At 39.1% G+C, this 21237-nt stretch overlaps 1 protein-coding gene across 7 annotated transcripts in view; it reads left to right on the top strand.

The window, feature by feature from the left end:
* The window catches only part of ELMOD1 (ELMO domain containing 1), a 72387-nt gene extending 59858 nt beyond the window's left edge, over positions 1-12529 (top strand). For all 7 annotated transcript variants that reach the window (XM_012529987.4, XM_058289416.2, XM_071212312.1 and 4 more), the window contains 3 exons: positions 202-252; positions 1882-2015; positions 11124-12529. In XM_012529987.4, coding sequence (XP_012385441.1) covers positions 202-252; positions 1882-2015; positions 11124-11296 — 358 coding nt within the window. In that variant the 3' untranslated portion in view covers positions 11297-12529. The remainder of the gene's footprint in view (positions 1-201; positions 253-1881; positions 2016-11123) is intronic.
* The last annotated feature ends 8708 nt before the right edge of the window (positions 12530-21237 follow it).

Consider the following 21237-nt stretch of genomic DNA (forward strand, 5'->3'; position numbering starts at 1 on the left):
AATGCTGTTCTAAAGTGAATAGTGGGTAAGTAGCCTGACTCTAAATAATTCCATTCCTGAGCTTTATATAAGTTTATTGTAACTTTTCAAATTGTTAAAGGTTTAAATTTATTAGTGTTTGAGAAAGGAGTTACAGACACCATTAGCATTAAGAGAGCAAGTACCAATTAGTAATTCAATTTTATTTATTCATTCATTTAGCAAATTCAGCAAAGCAGAATGGGAAAAGAAAAGAATGGATAAAGCAATTGGGTGAGTGTGATTTCATATATGAAAGTTGTCAGTCTGAAAATAATCAGAAATTAGTCAATAATTATGTCCTAAGGGCATGGTGAAAGATGACAAGAGTAAAAATCCATTTGTCCTGATGGAAATATATAATCCAGTTGAATTTTTCAAAGATCTCATTTATATGTTTTGTTTTTTTTTTTTTTTTTTTTATTTAATTCCCCCCCCTCCCCTGGTTGTTCTTGGTGTCTGTTTGCTGCGTCTTGTTTCTTTGTCCACTTCTGTTGTCGTCAGCGGCACAGGAAGTGTGGGCGGCGCCATTCCTGGGCAGGCTGCTCTTTCTTTTCACGCTGGGCGGCTTTCCTCACGGGCGCACTCCTTGCGCGTGGGGCTCCCCTATGCAGGGGACACCCTTGCGTGGCACGGCACTCCTTGCGCGCATCAGCACTGCGCATGGCCAGCTCCACACGGGTCAAGGAGGCCCGGGGTTTGAACCGCGGGCCTCCCATATGGTAGACGGACGCCCTAACCACTGGGCCAAAGTCCGTTTCCCTCATTTATATGTTTTTGACTCTTATTTCTATGAGTATATGATGCTACTTTCCCTGTGGCAAAGCATACATAGAAAGTTATGAAATGACTTTATATGGAAATAATTTTCAGAAATCATCATTTAAAATTATATTTGGTAGTTTTTTTTAAGGATTTCTATTACATATCAGGCTGTTAGATAAAAATTTACTTTAAAAGTTAAAACACCCTGTTTCATTCAAAAATATTTCTAAACAGGGAACACCTTTTTGCTGTGCTGAACTTATATGAGCAAAGAGGATTTAATTTTCAATTTGTCTAGATAAGTATAAATGGGGCAAGGAAATATAAACTGCACGTTATGATGCCTATTTAAAATTCTAATTTTAAAAGTAATATACAGGCTCTCTCTGCCTAGAGGGGCCTGTACCAAATCTTGGTGTGTATTTCTTTCTCTCCCATTTCTCAGCAAGCTCTGTTCTTTCCCCCATTGCCCAAATAAAAGCTTTTTACTTGCCTAAAAAAAAAATAATATACAATTTATTATATAGCACATTTAGAAAATATCAGAAAATAAAAATTCATCTCAATCTTATTACTCTAGCATATCAATTATTAATACTTTGTGGTATTTTATTCTAGCCTCTTTTATGCACATATGTCTGTATATAGTAAAACTTAGTTCTATACATAATGTTTTATATACCCTGCTTAAATAGCCTTTAAAAATGTACTTTTATTAGCTGTAATATGTCATTATATGGAATTACCATAATTTATTTCACCAGTTATCTTTTTTAGAATAAATTGTTTCCATATCTTTGCCATTATAATAATGCTGTAATGGACTATCCTTGTGTATAAAACTTCATCCACATCTGATTGTTTTCTGTAATATTTTTGGAAATGGAATCACCAAGTCAAAGCACATGAAGTCTCGGTACTTTTGGTAAATATTACTGAAATTTTCTGTTAAGTTACAAAATTTAGGGTTTTGATAGGTTGAGAGAGAAGGGAAACCTAGTGCCCTGACAAATAATTTAATAGTAATTTAAACAATCCTATTGTATTTTGAAATGCTTATTTCTCCTATGTGACATGCAGTTGTTTTATACTTCATAGGTACTCATTTGCAATTGTGGGCATCAATATAACGGATCTGGCATATAACCTGCTGGTCAATGGAGCGCTGAAAACCCACTTCTACAATATCGCCCCCGAAGCTCCAACGTTGTCCCACTTCCAACAGACGTTCTGTAAGTGTCCCATTGCTTAATTATCAATATAGGTTTCTACCGAACATTCTAGACTCAGGTCAAAGCTGAGATATCTTTGTGATCTGGCCTCTGTAGGGTCTTTGGACTTCCTCCTTTGGTTTTGATTTTTTTTTCTCATTCAGAAACCTGCACTTACATATTGAAGCATCGTGGATTTTTCTTTCCTAGCGCTTGCATAATATCCTGTGTATCGACTGCTGGTCTCACCTAAAGACACATGGGTTTTCCTCTCTCTCTCATGCAGCATCGCCTAGTGTTTAAGAGTGTGCTCTCAAGACAGAGCACCTACACTGCCTCCCAGATCTGCATTTACTAACCTCTTGAAGCCTCTGCTGTCTCACCAAAAAACGAGCCCTTTCTTTTCAAGTTGTTGTGAAGATACATTGAGCTAGTGGATAAACTGTTCTTAGTAGCTAGTCCCATGGTTGGTGCTCAGTTAACTGCTGAAAAGAGGAGGTATTGGTTTCAGGAGTTGTCCTTGGAATTCCTTTGGCTACTACGGAGGGAGGGTAGCATTAGTATCCTCTGTGAAAGTAGGGAGTAATAGAGGAAAGTAGTGGTGCCCCTGAACCAGAGCCCCGTATTGTCCTTGACTGAGAGGGAGCCTTTTGGGTTAAACTGTGCCGAAGTTTCCAAAAGTAAAGCCTGCATCGTGTGGTAGAACCCTGGGATATTTTCCCCCCATAGAGGCGGAGTCCTAAAACCCAGCCATATATCATTATGGATCTTGTAGACCAGAAACAAACTGGTTTGGAGAAACTTGTAAAGAGAGTTCACAAGTAGTCCAACCACCTCATCAGTTTAAAGGAGAAATGCCATTTAAACCACGCTTCCTGCACTGATGGCTTCGTGTCTAGGCTTTCTTAGAAGAAAATTACATGGTTTTCCTTCTTCATATTCCTTTCAACTTTTACCTGCTGTTGATTTGCTAAGTGTAGTTAAGACATAGCTGTTTGAGTCCCAATTCACCACAGGAGAGCGATATTCCCCAGGTCATTTGTAAAATGTGACAAAGTCATGTATTGCCAGCAGTGTTTTTAATCTAAACTCCTAAATGAATACCAATCATGGTATCTAGAATTTTGTGTTTTTATATCTGCTTATTCAGGACCTAATGTCAAAGATAGCAGAATTCATGCATACATAATGCTCTCTTCCCTTCTGAAACGCCACTAAAGTCAATGTAAAAAAAAATTTTTTTAAAGCAAGCACAAACCCACTAGGACAGAAAAAATTGGAGATCCAAATACTTAAGAGAATAAATTACAACTATAAAACAAGAACAAAAAAACATAGATAAAAAATAGAAAATAAAGATTGGGAAATTAAAGGACCATTCCTGGAAGTATGATTCCTGAATAATAGAAATACCAGAAATAAAACAGTGAAAACTAAGGGGAGGGAATCAAAAAAATAATCAAGAAAAACTTTCAGCACTGAAAGATGAGTTTTCACGTTGATATCAATAAGCACCAGCATAACAGATTAAATTAGACCCACTCTCCAAAGTCCATATCATTGTGAAATTTTATGACACTGAAAACAGAAGATCCTAAAAATTTCCAAAGTCATCACACAAAGGGAATCAAGATGACATGGCACTGTTCAACAGCAGCATTATAATCTAAAGACAGTAGAATAATGTCTTCAAATATTTGAAAGTGTAAAAGAATGTAAGGGAATACGATTTCCAATGTAGAATTCTATACCTGATCTAACTTAACCAATTAAATATGGTAGTTGAATAAAGACATTTTTTTAGAAAATGCAAGGTCTCAAACATTTTATCTCCCCTGTACCTTTCTCAGGACACTCCTGCAGGATGGTCCTCTTTAATAAGAGAGTAATCCAAAAAGGAATAAATGGGATCCTGAAAGCATGAAATCTATCACAGGAAAGAAGTGAAGGGAAACTTCAGGATAAAGGTGAAGGGAAAGCCCAGAATGACATCTATGCAATAGGCTGAGAATAATAAGTCCAGGTTTCAGCAGGTCTGAGGTTCTGGGGGAGCCTCTTTGAAGGTGAAATTGGTAGAACATCTATTGTGTTTGAACATAGAGAGGACATTAACATATGTCTTAGTTTGCCAGAGCTGCTATGACACATACCACACACTGATTGGCTGTACAACTGGAATTTATCAGCTCACAGTTTTTGAGGTTAGGAGTCCAAATTCAAGGTCTCAACAGGCCATGCCGTCTCCTGTAGTCTGTAGCACTCTGGTTTGGGCTTGCCATTATTCTTGGGTTCCTTGGCTCTTATTTCACCTTGGTCACATAGTGAGCTCTCTCCTTGGTCTCCTCCCGTGGCTTTCTCTGGCTTCTGGTTTCATGGGCTCGCTGCATCTGAATTTCCTCTGCTTATAAGGACTCCAGTAATAAGGAGTAAGGCCCACCGTGGTTTCATTTGATTTCATCTGAATAGTCACAAATGAATCCACACACAGTAACTGATGATAACGTCTTCAAAGGTCCTATTTACTAATGGATTCACGCCCGCAGGAGCACAGATTACAACCTGAACTTGCCTTTTGTGGGATACAAGATTCAATCTCCAAGAGCTGATCTTAGGGATAGTTCAGGTTTAAATTAAGTCAGTGGAAGCAAGCAGATGAACAAAGAAGGGAGTTATTAAAACTAGGGGGGGAAAAAAACTAGGGAAAGAAAATTGTGAGAAAATAAGTGATCATGTGGTTCAGATAGGTGAAAGGGAACCAAATCATCTTCTGTCAAGGGACATTTAAAAAAATCAAGCAATGGAAGCATGCTGTTTAGCACTGAAAAGAATCAGCTGGAAGAATTGAAATATTATATTAGGGAAGCAGGAATTAGGACAGGGATGATGCTTATTTTTTGTAATAAGACAAACTATTTGACTCTGTGCATGAATAATTTAGATAAAAATAAAACATACCAGACTATTAATGAAAAATGTGGGTAAGTCCCTTACATATATTATTACAGAACCTACTATGACAACTGATGAATTGTAGTCACTCCTGAGAACCTAAAATGCTTAAAACACGGAGGGTTGGGGAGGGGATGTGGCTCAAGCAGTTAAGTGCCCACTTCCCACTTGCGAGGTCCTGGGCTCAGTTATGGTGTCTCAGAAAAAAACAAAACTAATAACAAGCAAAACAAACAAACAAACAAAACCAACTCAGGGAAGCCAATGTGGCTCAGTGGTTGAGTGCCGGCTTCCTGTATATGATGTCCCAGGTTCAATCTCCAACCCACCGTATCTCAAAAAACAAAACAAACAAAAACCCACAGAGGGTAAAGAGAAGACCAAAGATCTGACCATCTCCAACAAGTATTACTGACGTTCTACTAAAATCAGGTTTTTTTGCTGAAGGAGATAGGCATCTAAACCAATCATTACAACATAGTGTAAAGAATTTTGTGATAGAGTAAGTAAAGATACTATTTTTAAAAGCTGAAAAGGCCTGGCAGAGATTACTCAGTCTGGGAGTCTGGGAACCATCAGAGCAAGTGCCACTTGAGATGAGCCATGCAGGATGAGTGGCAGGAAATAAAGCCACGGTGGCTGAGTGACCCAGCCAGAGGCGGCAGCTTGGACAAAGGATATAAGACAAGAGAGCATGGCGGCTTCAAGAAATAGGGCATAGAGTTTGAGAGAGAGGCAGGCTCAAGAGGAGCCTGGAGAGGTAAGAGTGGGTGTGAGGGCAGATCTTAGCTCTGTTAAGAGCATAAATATGTAGATCAAGAAGAGCCTCTGCTATGCTTCCCTAGCTCCTTGTACTTATTCTAGTCTGTTTATCATGCTCTTTAGGAAACTAGGGAAGCAGTTTCAGGGGAAAACAGGATGTGTTTAGTTTTGGCAAACCAAGGGCAAGTTCTTTTTGGAGCTATTTAGTAGGTAATCTAATGTAAGTCTTTGGCTTTCTAAGGAGTTAGAAAGGTTCATGGATTCATCAGCATTGAGGTGAAAAGCAAAGCCATGCAGCGGAGGATCCCCCCAGGGAATGCAAAAATAGGAAAGTATCATAAGGAATTGATATTTAAGGGTAGGAATGTTTCTTTTACTTGCTGCTGTACCCTGAGCACAAAGCCTGGTCCAGGGTAAGTGTTCAGTAACTACTTGTTGCATGGATGGGTGGGTGGGGGAAGGAGGGAGGACGAATGATCGATGGTATTCTTTGTTGGGGTTATCCTTTGTTAGGGGAGGGGGTGTTAGAGGAAGGAAAGTTTAATTCCTCTGAAAAGATTTAGCCTTAGCCTGGATTGATGTGCTTCCAAGAGAATCCTAGCCTAGGTGAACAAGCAGGCAACAGGATTACTTATTTCTCAAGATCTCAGCAGGTTTTGGGAAAAGCAGGAATTCCCTATGGATTGGGGTATAGTCAGAGAGACCTAGTCCTCTCTAAAGGAAAGTAAAGGAAGCAGACTGTGCCCTGGATGCATGGTTCCTTCATAGGAATGTCTCCTCTGTAATGCTCTTGAACTACCTGTGTCCTGGCACTTGTCTCTGCTCTCTACTAACTGAAAGCAGCAGAGCACAACCAGGATGCAGGCAAGCAGTAGCAAAGAAGCTACAAGCTTGAGTGGGAAGGTCAAATTTGTATTCAGAACAAGTATTGCATCTAGGTGAAGGAATATAAGAAAATAATAGCTCCATCATTCTGACTTTACAGTATTATTCAGTGAACACTTCACTGCCTGTGCAATGTGATATAAAAATTACGTTCAGTCTGAAGCTCCACAGAACGTATACAGCCTCACTGAAATAGTGAGATTGGGTGTAGTGAATAGAAGGAGGTATAGTGGCCAGAAGAGGAAAAGAAGTTTTCTTTTCTTTGACCTTCAAAAGAAGGAGCTATCTGTAGGAATAAGAACTGGAGTATTTTAAGGAGAGCCGCCCAGTGCAAAAAAAAAGTGCTGCCTGCCCAGGAATGGTGCTGCTCACACAGAGAGCTGATGCAGCAAGATGACGCAACTAAAAGAGACACAGATTCCCGTGCTGCTGACAAGAATACAAACCGACACAGAAGAACATACAGCGGATGAACAGAGAGAGCAGACAACTGGGGGTGGCGGGGGGAGGGGAATCTAAAAAAAAAAAAAGTAAATGAGAAAGAGTGAGCCGTGGCCTGGCCTCTGTTTCCTCCCCATTCTTTCACGCCACTTTGTTAGCCTCCTTACCACTTAGTCCTGAAAGCATCTACCTGTGTCCTTCTCTCCAAGAGACTGAGAATTGGAGAGCCTGCGAACTCTCCTGCTTCTTCCAGCCTCAATACCTAATATTGAACTTACTCCAATTTTGCTTTTTGGGCATTCAATTGACTAAATGAACTTTTGAGCACTCCATAGTGTTATATAAAAGAACAAAATTTCATGTTTACAGTAGGTATCTTGGAAGCCATGCCACCATTTCCGTATTTTGATTAAAATCATGTTACATGGTCTCTAATTATTTTCCTGATGGGATAGAGAGGAGTCAGGGAATCAGTCTGCAAGCTTCACGGCCTGACTTTGTGAGCTTAAAAGGACTGATCCTGTGATGGTATCTTACTATGAACAGCCCCCCCCACCATTGCTACTCTTAACCTAGCTCATTTTTAAGCCTTTCAAAATTGCTTTCCTGTAGTTGTGTATAAGGTAGAAAAATAGGGAAAACAAATGAGTCTACATTATTCTAGAACGCTTTATTATATTACATTATGTTTATATTTAGAGTGAGTTGCAAATATACTTGCATAAAGTAGAAAGGTGAAATTTTTATGCATATTGCATAAAGGTGAGGCCTTCAAAAATAATTATTCATAGTGCCTATTTATCAATGTCACTGAATAAAGACCTTGTTGCCATGAGATACTAGAGGTGCTGCATGGATGATTTTAATTCATAGTATCAGAAACCTTGTTCTTCATACAAAATAGCTCAGGTTTGTTTATTGGAGCTCAGAAGCCAAGGCAAAAATATTTTGTATAAGCAGTTATCCCATTCCACATCGTGGGGTTAGGGGTGTGGTGTCACCATAATCTGGAAAATCTATGTAAAAATTTTTGACCCTCCATTCCTACCAGAGAAATCTGAAATTTTTTTTTTCCTTTTATGGGGTGTTTACAGTATCTTGTAAAATTTGGGTATATTTGTGATATTAAAGGATAAAATATGTTGATATTATACAATACTATACATATATTTTATGCAGTTTCTGAGTTTCTCACATTTCTCTGTGTCATCTGTTGGCCATCGCTTGTCACCTGTTGCTTCAATAAACCTCCCCCAAAATTCCCATATAATTTCTTATGCAACCCTTGATAAGTTGAAATTGCGATCAGGAAAGTTGGGATGTGGAAGGAATAACTGTGTTTTATATAGTGAGTGTTTAAGTCTGCTAGACTGTCGAAGGCATTATACCAGAAGTAGGTTGGCTTTTACAATGGGGATTTATTAGCTTACAAGATTATTTATAGTTCTGAGGCTGTGAAAATGTCCAAATCAAGGCATCATTAAGACAATGCCTTCTTCCAGGGAGCGTGGACTCCTCTGTCACATCAAGGCAAATGGCGGCATCTGCTGGTCTTTCCGGGTTTCGTTGATTTCAGTGTTTGGCTTCTGTGGCTTTCTGTCTCATGGTCTGAATTTCGTTCTGTTATAAGGAATCCAGTAAGAGGATTAAGACCCACCTGGGGCCACATCTCACTGAAGTAACCTAATTAAAAGGCCCTTAACTGAAGTAACCTAATCAAAAGGCCCTATTTACAATAGGTTTACACTCATAGGAATAGATTAGCTTGAAGAACATGGTTTTCTGGGGTCCATACACTTCAAACCATCCCAGTGAAGGAAAAATAAATGACAAATTATCATAGATTTATTTGTAGAACCATAAAAATTGAGTAATTAGAAGCCAAGGGAACTTAAAAAGAGAGTTCTCTAGACCAGTGGTTCTCAAATTTTAATGACATGAGATCGACTTTACTGAGCGACAGAGTCTGGTTAGCTCTGAGAGGATGGGCATTTTTTATAAGCACCTCAGGCCCTTCTCTTACAGGAGGATTTGTGGACCACACATTAAAAAATAATATGGTTGTGGGATATGTTAGGACTTGGCCCACTCACTGAGATGGAAAGATTATTGAACTCTTTTGGCTGAATAATATACTTAATATCAGAAGAAACTGTGTGCTAATGCAGCCAGGATGATAAACAGACCAAACCACATAATGTGAGAAATTGTGAGGAGAAATAGGGATGTTCAACCTGGAAGAGAGATAGTTGGGGGTGCAAATAGCACTTTGTGACTTGGAGAAGGTTTGATCCCAAAGCCTAATGGGTGAAATTCAGGGCAACAGAACTTGGCCGAGTGTGAGGAGGAACCTTTAAGCATCAGAGTTCTTCGTTCATGGAACCATGGCTGTTGCAAGGACTTCAGGTCGGGATGTGGAATCGACCGTCGATGGGGCAGAGACAGCTGGGGTGGCTCCTGGGGTCGCTGATGCCTCTGATTTAGGGCTTCTCTGATGGGGCCATGTTCTCATGACACTGGTAGTGACCCCTGGCTCTCAAGCCCCAAGACCAGTTGGGGAAGCATTAAGGTGTATCCCCATCAGAGATGTGAAAAGAGTCATGGCAGTTGGTGTGTGGAAGGCCCAGAGACGAGGCTCCCCAGAGAAATGAAACTGTCAGCCCCAAAGAAATGTGTGATAAGTTCTCTTTCCATACTACCCTTCTTCCTGTATTTGTAGAGAGAGCCTGTCCTGGATGCACAGGCATCCATATCATAAGATGAGTAATCTGAGGCGTGAGTCTGTGGCAAGCACCAACACCTAGCAGTGGGTAGGGGAAGGTCACTTCTACTTTTGTATTATAGAAAATGTGAGCAAAGATTTTAAACATCTGTTTATGAAACTACATCAAAGGTCATTAAGTAGCAAGTTACCAGAAAAGCAAAAGCTGTACTTTTTTTTTTTCCACTATTAGTGTTGAGTATGTTTGTTAAAAACTCTCAGGGGGTGGGGAGTGGGGTATATGGGAACCTCTTATGTTTTTTAATATAATGTTTTGTGTGATCTATTAACTTTAAAAAAAAAATTTTTTTTTAAATTCTCTTCCCACACACCCATTATTCCCAGTGCTCCCTCCTTCCCATCACCATTTACACTTGGAGGTGTCAGAACTAGTATTCAAACCAGGCTCTGGCTCCAGAGTCCATGCTTCTCCTGCTTTTTACCACCCTCTAACATAAAAACAAAAAAAAAAGCTCACGAAGACCAAGAAAAGCTTATAGGATGTTCGTGTTGTTTTTTTAAACTAAGAGTATTTCCTTAAAGAATGCTTTTCTTTTATATGGAAATACCTGAGCTTACATTGGATTTACTACAGTATACAAGTCTCTAGTATTATCTTTTTTAAAAAGTATTCACTTTTCAATTCTAAATGTAATAGAGGGAGAGGACATGGGCAACAGAACACAAGGAAGAGGTTCTTCTATCACATACTTAACAGTTATGCAAAAACATTTACCATCCAGGTAATTCACAGATCACATATTTGAGACCCAAAAGTGTTTGATTGTGAAATTATGCTCAAAGCAAGGAAGTCTTATTAAAAATATCATGTAGTTTAAGGTCCCAGTCTGTGTTGTTCAGAGTTGATTTACAAATTTCTATTGTCTCATTATAATTGTCAGAACACATTTGATTTGTCAGAGTAATGTAAAATTGTTGTCAGATCAGATGTCAAGAGGGAAAAAGAAAGTGGAATAATTTTTAAAAACCAGACTACTATATTAATTTTATTAGGAGGGGAAAGTTGAAGTAGTCACTGTTGGCTTTTCAGAAAACGTTCCCAATGTGATTCACATTCAGGAGATGGCAGAACTGCTGAAGAAGAGTGAGGTTAATTCCAGGACCAGTTGTAAAAATCATGAAGATTTGTAGCCTCTACTGCACGGGTTTTATAGAATAATCTTATACAGTAGTATTTGCTATACATTCTATCTCTTCTTTGAGCTCTGTGGCTGCTACTGTCTGGTCTGGCTTCTTTCACCATTGGGGATGGTTTTGAATATGATTGTGGATTTTCCCCCTACATTCTTACACGGTGTTATCTCTACCAGGCTATCTGATGCACGAATTTCATAAATTTTGGATCGAAGAGGACCCCATGGACATAATGGAATTTAATCGCGTGCGGGAGAAATTCCGCAAGAGGATCATAAAACAACTGCAGAACCCAGACATGGCGTTGTGCCCACATTTTGCTGCCTCGGAGGGATTAATCAACATGTAGTCGCCCGCGCCGCTTTTAACGGATGCTCTGGAACACTGCCTCCTTGTCGTGTTGCATCTCCATTTAGGTCCCAGCTCACACTCCGAATGCACACAGTGATTGTATGCATGCCTTTTGATACAGTATTTTCATCTCTTGGTCATAATCACCAGCTCTGCAGATCCCACGGTTTCTAGAGTACCTGTCATCCAGTGACTGCTCATATTGTGGCATTATGCAGTGTTACATCTTGCCTTGACATCCAAGTATGGAGAGACTTTTCTATTTTTTTAGATTTTTTTCCACCCCCTCATGATTCAGCATTAAAGGATTGTATTTCTCTAGCTGTATTTTGTATGTCAGAGATTTAGCTGATTCTTGTTCTGTGAAAGCCTTTTAATTTATTGATATGTTTCATGACTACTGCTGCTAGCTTTTCAAGCCAGGTGCATGCCTGGACCTCATTCCGATAAAGTATAAGACTTTAAAATAATACAGACACATGATAAGCCAAACTGTTCCTGCAAACATAGCTGCACTTCATGAAAATGTCATAAGTCTTACAAGACGCACATTTAGGCAGATGCTGTTTTTTGTTTGAAGTACTGCAGAATTGCGTTGTAACTTAAATCCTGGTGGCAATTGTGTCTTAGACATCTGGATATCAAATTATTTTATTCCCATAATTTCGCTGGCCTGGATGCCTAACTATGTTTATGATGCTCGGCGCCTCAGAAAAGAAGTATGCATATTTCAAAAACTGCAAAAGATTTTTCACTGCCTGACTCTTGTTGAACTCAAGAGCTGTGCCTTGGCCTTGTTCTGACCCAGGCACCTTTGCTTAGGGAACTGAGTGCTGACTGCTTTGTTTCCTGGGCCTAGAGGCAATTTTGTTTTTTTTTAATTTTGCAAGAAAATATGCTGTAAGAGAGGAACCTAAGCTATGTCATTCTGCATTATTTTTTGAAAATAATGACGGTCTTGTATCAGTGGAAAGAGTAAATTGCTCAAAGGGGAGGGAAAGCAAATCATTCCAAAACTGCTAAAAATCATTTTAAAACCCACAATTTAGTTTGGAATTATGATTGTAGTCTGTTGAATAGTAGTTACCATGGCATTTCATACCCATGGTATTTTATACCTTCTCTCAATTTTAGTATTATTAGATGTTTGTGTAATCAACTCGCTTATTTAAATGACTTTTGAGTACTGCCTGTCGATCATATGAATAAATTACATGTCATTCTACTGAAACATATGGTGGGTTTCATTCTAATGCTTTTGTGCTCATACAGTCTCTCTATGCAAATATGTGAGTGGGTAGAATGTCGAAGACAGTCTTTGAAAAGCTCGCCATCTTTCCGAGTAACCAGATGTAAATTAGAATGTGTTATGTCTGAAAGATTTCTTTTCGTTAACTAATCTTAGACGTACTTGGTGGCACGTCAATGAAAGAAAAGGGTCCAACTTTTCCTTCATGACTTCCCGCAAGTCCGGGCTTCTCTACTGCTAAACAGCTGGTAAAGAGGGAACTTAAAGCTCCCTGCCAGTTTCCTTGCCCCTTCTGCCTCCACTGGGCCATTGCTGTCCTCTTGCTTTCAGCCAGGCACCAGGGGGTAGCATCTTGCATCACACCTTTTGCAGCCCTGTGCAAAAATAGGGCTTAGAATAGGGGAGTAGCTCAGTGGTTGAGCACCTGCTTCTCAGGTATGAGGTCCCGGGTTGGATCCCTGGTACCTCCTAAAGACAAACGAAAAAACCAACTCTCACTGGGGAGTAGATGTAGCTCCGTGGCTGAGTGCCTGCTGCTCATATACAAGGTCCTGGGTTCAATCCCTGGGACCTCCTAAAAAATAAAAAAGAAAGGGAAGCAGGTTGGCTAATGACATGCACCGTAAGTGATGACAAGAATATATTTTCTCTCCAGAGTAAGCAAGACCTTGTGAACCTGGTAAGTGGTCTGTGTTGGGGACCTGGGGCTCCCACCGCAGCTGAGCTTCCCCGCCACGCACTGCGTAGGCGAAGGCGTAACTCTGCATGCGGTGTGGCCTTTGTCAGCGAGGCGTGGTCAGTGACATGGCTCAAGGGTAAGTGGCATTTACACCAGCTCATGTCTTCTGTTCAAGACTAGGTGGTTGATGCTAACAAAGCCAGGAGTTTCCCCTCCCAGCTCCTTGGACGATCTCTTGTATCTTAACACGGCTGCACAATTTCAGGATGAACAAACTCTGCCAGCTCCTAGTGTTAAGTATTATTAGATTTCTCATTCACACCTCTCTCTGGAAGCTGAATTCTACCCAGTAACACGAAGTGATGTGAGAAAAGGAAAAGGAGAAGATTTCAGAAGCATCAGAAATGTGTGAGTGTTTTCCCCCTTGAGCATTCTTTGCTTGCTTGATACTTATTTAGTTGAACAAGGGTTGACCCCTTAAAATGTAAATTGTGTTGCAAGTGCCTTCCAAGTTTTCCAAAACACTGCTTGCTATGATAAAAACGTATTCCAGTTTGCACTACAGAAATAAAACCCTTTGAAGCACCATTTCTGAAAATTGTGGCTTCAGTTTGACTTTCCTTCTCCCAATTCTTACTGTAGTGTAAAAATTTAAAAAAAAAATTTTTTTTTTTTGCTTGGCAACCCACTATCTTTTCTATGTTTGAAAAGAGACTTAAATATATTCCAGTCCCAATAGAGAAGGTAACCTTATAATACATCTTCCAAACCAGGACACTTCTGAAAGAGAAAGAGGATGTTATTAATCATATCTTTAGGACAAAAGAGTAAGTAAACCAGGACAGTTTGAAGAAACTGAGATGTTCGATGAGCCTGGTCAAGAGAGAGGCATTAGAAGGAATTTTCTCACCACAACTCAATTAGGCAAATACCACCCAAATCTTTCCCTTCCTAATCTCTGACAGAAGACCACCATAGAAACAGAAATTTTTATATTCAAGGTAAATCTTAAAGACTAATCCAAGTTGTGAGCTTGGTCTGATTGTGGACGGTTCCGCTCTAAATTTGGGGCCTATGGGAATTTGGCCATGGGAAAAGAAAAGCTGTCAAGCAGACGCCATCCACGGGTTACATTGAGCCAGAAGGTGCAATCAGCCCCAATGTCCATCAACAGACGACTGGATAATGTGATGTATCCAGGTAATGGAGACTCATTCAGCTGCAAAATAGAATGAAATACACATGCTGCAACGTGGGTGAATGTGCAAAACATGCCAAGTGAAAGAAGTCACCAAAGGTCACACTGATTCTGATGTGGGCTATGGGTGGAAGGCTCTTTGTCTCTTCAGAGATAACTAAGTTGTTTGACTTGTGGGTGTGAAACGGTAAGAGGCTGCAGTCCTGCTCTTGGGGACCAGCAGGCTCCAGTCCCAGGAAATGTTTAACAAAGCAAGGGCTATAAACTTTAAGTATTTAGGGGAAATGCAAAAACCAAGGCTTATCTAAAATGTCTGGAGTCCTTGCTAAAAGCTTACCTAAGATGTGGAAGAGATATATGCTAATTGAAGCCTATTGAGAACTGAAACAAAGGGACGATTTGGCCTTTCCTCTCTGTATAAAAGACGTTTGAAAATCTTGTTCCGGGCTCGGGATTCAAACAGAAAGCTCCCGAGTCCGGCCGGCCGTCAATAAACCATTTTTCCTTCTCAAAATCATTCCTGAGTCCTGGCCTCTCTATTCTCAAATAATTGAACTTCTCTTAAATTCCACAACATTAATGGCGACCACGAAGGGACAAAAATGAAGGCCAGAGACGGTAGCATTTTGCTGCCCCTTCCAAATCCCCGAGGAAGCCGGGAGGACTCGGGTGAACCCCAAATCTGGGCGCCCCTGGATTAAATTTAATCCAGAAAAGATGTGGGCTCCACCAGAATCTTCCCGACAAAAATCGAGGGCAATGGAAGGTCTGAAGAGAAAGATTCTGGGAACGAAAAAGAACTCCGAACATGGAAGAAGGTAAGACTCCCCGGGTGAGCACAGTCTGGAAGGCCCTAGCTTTAATTGCTAGGAAGGGGAGGCTGATCACCTCCCGAGAGAACCCTAGTAGCCCCAGAAGGCTGGGGGGAAGCCGTTCTCTCTAGGCTTGAGAAAAGGAGGAAAACCGGGGAAAAGCCCTGGTGTTTTGGGTTTGTCTAACTGCATGTTAGAATCTGGTACTGGTCTTATATCCACTAAAGGAGTGGAGTCTCAATTTTAATAGGAAGGGTATTTATAGGTTCGAGTCCTAATATCCTGGAAATTGGTCTAGATTAAGGAAAACAAAACTTGGTTACAGGAAAATGGATCGGCTTTTCTGGTGGAGCTTGGTCTGGGTGTAAAGTTTAAACAGTGGAAAAGTCTAGCTGGAATCTTTTGTTATGGTGCTAATTTGTGAATGAATTTGCTTTATACCAAATGTTAAGTGTTCTGAGGTTTGTGATGGCTGTGGGGGCAGCCGTGGTGAAAATAAATATATAAACTTGTGGGTCAGATTAGTGACCTTTGTGCTTCTGTCTGTGTCAGCTCAATGTTAGTGTTGGAGTTGTGTCCTTACATGAAGTAGAATTACAGCTGAGCTGGAGCCCTCCCTTGCCATTGGCAAGGGGGTGAAATGATTCTGGGGCAAAAGCTGAGGAGTCTAGATGTTTGTGCATGTTCTGGTGTCTTGTCTCTGGTCTGGCCCTTTGCCCTGGCTGGGAGGCCATCTGTGTCCGCGCCAAGCACCCAAGTCTGTTGGGAATGTCCCAGTCAGGGTGGCTGGGTTCCTGGGAGAGTTGCCAAATTTGAGTAGGTTCTGTCTGCCCATTTTGGCTGAAAGCTGGAAAGGGGGGAGCGGCTTGCCCCTTTCCAGTGAGTCCACCCTTCTATTCATAAGCTGCATTCCTGTTTGTTGTGCACCCGACTGCCTGGAAGGGGGGGAAGTGAAGGAGGTGAAAAGCAGAATCAGAATAAATGCAGTAAAGTTCCCTCCTTAGGGTGTCAAAGCCAAAATACGTTTGCATTCTGCTCAGGTTCTTAGAAGGTATTGTAGTAACCTTAAGTAAGAGAATGTGTTCTGTGAAGGTAAACTTTGTATTAAGGGTATAAATAATTATAAAAGTTTTACAAAGCATTGTTTAAGGTATTTAAGTGGCTAATTGCAGAAAGTCATTATTTAACAAAACTGAATTGATAATAATAATAATAAAAGGCAATTTTATAACAAACTTATTCGGCAGCCAATCTCCCCTGCCAACTTGCTTCCAAAAAAACTGTTTCTGGTATTACATGCTACTAAGTATTTAAAGTGAAGAAAAGTTCATTATTTTAACAAACTTGTTTAGTATTAATGGCAATTATATGTTGCAAGAAGTTTGCCTGGTAACTTAGTATGTGGGATATATGGAGTGTGTTTTTATTGTTAAGGCAACAGAAGATGATTTTGTCCTAAGATAAAATGATTGATTATTGGAAAGAGTAGAGTGTGGGACAGAACCTGAATGAATACTGAAAGTGTAGAAGGTTTGTGGAAGGGAAATTTTTATGATTAAATTGAGTAAGATCAATATACAAAGAAAATATTTTATCAATAGCTTCTTGTGCTTTAACCTCATCATATCCTCAATGTTTGAAGAAGAGTCTTACCTCTTTTAAAAGAACATTTTATGTTCTAGAAATCAAATCCTGAAAAGTAGCCTTTTATTTCAAACTAACTGCAAGAGATTTATTCTTTCACTTTAAAGGAAAAATTAAAGTAATGGTTAAGTTCATTTAATATGTTATAAGTTGAATGAAAGGTATTTAAAGGTGTTATAAAATTAATAGGTTTTAAAAAATTAATAAAAACTGTAACTAAGAGTTAAAATCATTTATAAATGCATTTATATTGTAAAACAGTGGAAAGACAATAACTGAGATTATAGCTGGGTGAATTTAGCCTGAAACTATTATTTAAGTGTAAATTCTACACTAACCTTTCCTTTGTTTATGGTTACTTCAAGCCTAACCTCACCCTTTGCCTTTGCCTATGGTTATTTCATAATTGAGAAGAGCTGGGACATCACTGTCTCCTCTTCTGGTATTAGTAACCCTTTCTCTCATGAATTCAAGTGTAAACTAAATAAATGGCTGCCTGATAGAATAAGGTTAAATGGCCACTGGAGTTTTATTATCTCCAAAATCAAAAGGGGGGTGGAGGGGGAGAAGTCTCCTGCCTTGACGGTCAGTGTTCCTAAGAGTGGCAATTCATGAGAGAAAGCAGTCTGTCTCCCTGAGGCTTCAAATAGCCTCAGTAAATATATATAAAATTAATCTTGTTACTTATCCAAAATTCTGCTAATTTCAAAGTAAAATATAAAGTTCTAAAACAAAATGGTGCTAAGGCATTGAGAACATTTTGGTTATTACAATCCATTAAGTAAGAAAGAAAATTCTTGTGGTAAACTGCATGGTCATAGTGCAAATTAAGAAGAGTTTCAAAAGTCTTTGAAAAGTTTAAAGTAACTAAAGTCATGTTGTTGTGCCAAACTATTCATGTCTGCCTATTTGCTCAAATTGTTGAGGTTAAATATGCAGTTATATTTATAAATATTCTTAAAGCCCAAATTGAACTAAGCAGGATGAGAAAGTCATAGAAATCTGATTATGGAAACAATTGGGAAAGGGCCTCCTCTTTGCAAGAGCTTTTAAGGCAAGACTAGGTGTGGCAGATTAAACCTATCTACTAGGCTAGGGAATTAAGAATCAGTTTGCCTGGTAATTTCCCAGTTTAAACCTTTGTCAGCCATAAATTGGAAAAAAAAAAAAAAAAAAAAAAAAAAAAAACAAAGATTAGGTTAATTTTCACAGAAGAAAAATGTTGATGTAACCCGGCGGCCTGCTGCCTCAGTCTCCCACTCCCGGGTTGGACAGCAGTGGAGGAGACCAGTTTAGGCCAGTCCTATGGGCAGTGGAAGGATGCCCAAGAAGGAGCTAACTAAGTCGGTGCCATTTCAGCACTAAATTCTATTCCTTATTTGACAAAGGGGGGGAGCAGGTAAAAACTAAAATGGTTGGAATGTGATAGAAGAAGCAGTTAAATCAAACTTTTGCGTGGGAAAGTTAAATCTCAGATAAGCTGTAACTTCTGAAGTATCCAATCTATGGAAAAACAGGAAGAGCTTGCATGCTAGGCTTAGGGGTATAAATTGTGTCATTTTTCTTTGTTCGGGGCACCAGCCATATCTGGCTCTGCGCCCCTTCTTGCAAGATTGAGAATAAAGTATTTTCTTCTCCACAATCTGGTGAGCCTTATTTTCTTCCAGAAGATTTCTTTCCAACAAAATAAGGTAATTAGTGGCTCTATTAACAAATTTCAGTAAGTAAAGGAAAGTCCATAAAAACTATGGAGAGATCTTTCCTGGGTTATGATTTTAAAAAAATTAAGTAATTGTGTAATGTGTTTTGAAACCTGGAAGTCAGTATGCATGTGTTTTAAAACCTGGTAGTCAGTTATGCTTTTAAATTAATAATTTTCATAACTTAAAGAAAAGAAGTTTTTAGCTTCCTGTAAGGGAAAAAGAGAACATTCCTTGCATAAACTATTATGGTTTCAATTTTATTTAACTTGAGTGTAATCTCCCATAGTTAATTTATAAACTAAATTAACATATGTACAAAATCTTTACAGTAATGAAAATTGTAAGTGAAAATTGTAAGTTCACATTGGTGAAATTAGGCTAAAGGGAAAAGATTGTAGATATGCTCTCTTAAATAGAGAGTAAATTTCTTTCATTGGTAATTGTAATTTAGTAAGTTTATTTAAACATGAGGTGGCTAGTCAATGTGGTTATAGTCAATTATAAAGAGTTTGTAAAACATCTTCCAAACTGAAAATGTTTAAATAGTTCTAGTTGTAGAAGTTATTGTTAACTAAAGAAACTTAGATTGGTATTGGTAGCAGAAATAACTTCATAATAATAAACCTGTCTGAAGGCCACTGCAAAATACACATTTAAGTAAATGGTAATAAAAAGTTGTCTTGATTCTATTGGAAAAATTGTTTTCATTCTAACAATGAAAAATAATATTTTTCCTCTATTACTAAAGTAAAGCACCTACTGTTATCTTCATAGTAAAATTGTGTAAGTAAATAGTCATTTGATATATGTATTGCGTTAAGTTGTTTAAAATATATATAAAACAAGGAATAAACTTTAACATTGTCAAACTCTTGTGCATTCGAACCAGGCCTTGTATACATTACAGGTGGCCTCTCCATGTGAGTTATTGGCTAGGCTGGTCACTGACCCCTCAATTAAAAATATGTGCTATATCAGTCTCTGGTTCTGCTCCTGAAGTCGATGGAAACTATATTGCAGTTTCAAGCTCCTGCAGCCAATAATGACTCGGTACAAGTGTACAATGGATATCGCCTCCAGACTGGCACTGTTCCATGGTGCCAGAGAGCACTATGCACCAGGCTAGTAGAATACTGGAAAATCTCTGGAATACTGGAAGGATGCTGCAACTTGCTCACTGCGTTGAAGAACATGCTGAGTGGAGCCATGATACCAGGAGACTGTAAGTAAAACTTAAACACAATTGGCATTATGGCCTGCTTTCATGGAGAGATAACATGTAAAGTATTACAAACCTGAAACTCAAAACTAATAATGGCAACTCTGAATCCTTATGCATTAAGTAATACATTAGTTAATATTAAGTGCTGTACTTTTATCCTGTACTAAATATATGCCTAATAATTGTAATGTTATCTTTTCTATTTTGGATCAAGTGCAGAAGTATATTAGACATGTTAAATTCCTGGTAAAATCATTTTCTAAACAGTTAATAACATGTCTATAGAATAAGGTGGCAGTCTCAGCCAGTCTCAAGTTAGCAAAAGTGAGGCTTGCTTGCTGATGGTGAGTCACCTATTGAACAAGTCAAAATTGCTAGAAATTGTACAATGAAAACCAAGGTGTAAAAATCTTTATTCTGTAGTTCTGATCACTCCCACAGGTGAAAACTAAGAGTATTTCCAAATTAGTGTTCTAATCCTGCGTGAAGCCAGTTGCCCAAGGAGTGCCAGTTCACCAGGAGCATCTGACAAAGCAAATGAGTGTCGATCATTGAACAGCTTGGAATGTGTCTTCAGACAAAGCTAAGTGTCTGTTGCAATTTCTCTCTAAAGATGGATAACTTAAAAAAGAGCGTATATGCTGTTCCCACCAGCTTTTGGGGAATGCCATCTTTATAGGCATCTAATCTTGTCTATCTCTGTAATCCAATGTGTCCTCTTTTAAAAACGGGTATTCCAAATTTTAATTAAGTTTGTTTCTTTCAGAGTGAACATCTTATTAACCATATGAAAACTTCATCCAACTTCGTACAGAATGCCAGATCCATCTTCCTCCAGTTAGAATAAATTAAAGAGTTTTTACACCTTATTAGGCAATGACTACAGCCCATGGCCAGCAGGAAGCAGTTACAGAAAAGAGATCGTCTCCCTTCAGCACCCCTTTTAAATTAAAGGTGTAAACTCTTTAAGAGTAAAATAAAAGTAATAGATGGATCTGGAACCTGACTGGAAATCCACGTGAGTGCCAGTGGCAACAGAATAACTGCAGGAGGCCCCTGCCCAAGATTCTGCTGTCCAGAATGAAAAGCTCTAAACTTCTAAAAACAGTCCTGATGCTGTACTAAAGACTGATAAATAATCAATCAAAACAACAAACAGCCATCCACCTCATAGCTCCAACAATAATTATGCCAAAGCTTAGCAAGTTAATCTTTGGCAGAAAGGGGGGAATGATGTGGGCTATGGGTGGAAGGCTCTTTGTCTCTTCAGAGATAACTAAGTTGTTTGACTTGTGGGTGTGAAACGGTAAGAGGCTGCAGTCCTGCTCTTGGGGACCAGCAGGCTCCAGTCCCAGGAAATGTTTAACAAAGCAAGGGCTATAAACTTTAAGTATTTAGGGGAAATGCAAAAACCAAGGCTTATCTAAAATGT

This window comes from Dasypus novemcinctus, chromosome 27, assembly GCF_030445035.2.
Source record: "Dasypus novemcinctus isolate mDasNov1 chromosome 27, mDasNov1.1.hap2, whole genome shotgun sequence".
Classification (NCBI taxonomy): Eukaryota; Metazoa; Chordata; class Mammalia; order Cingulata; family Dasypodidae; genus Dasypus; species Dasypus novemcinctus.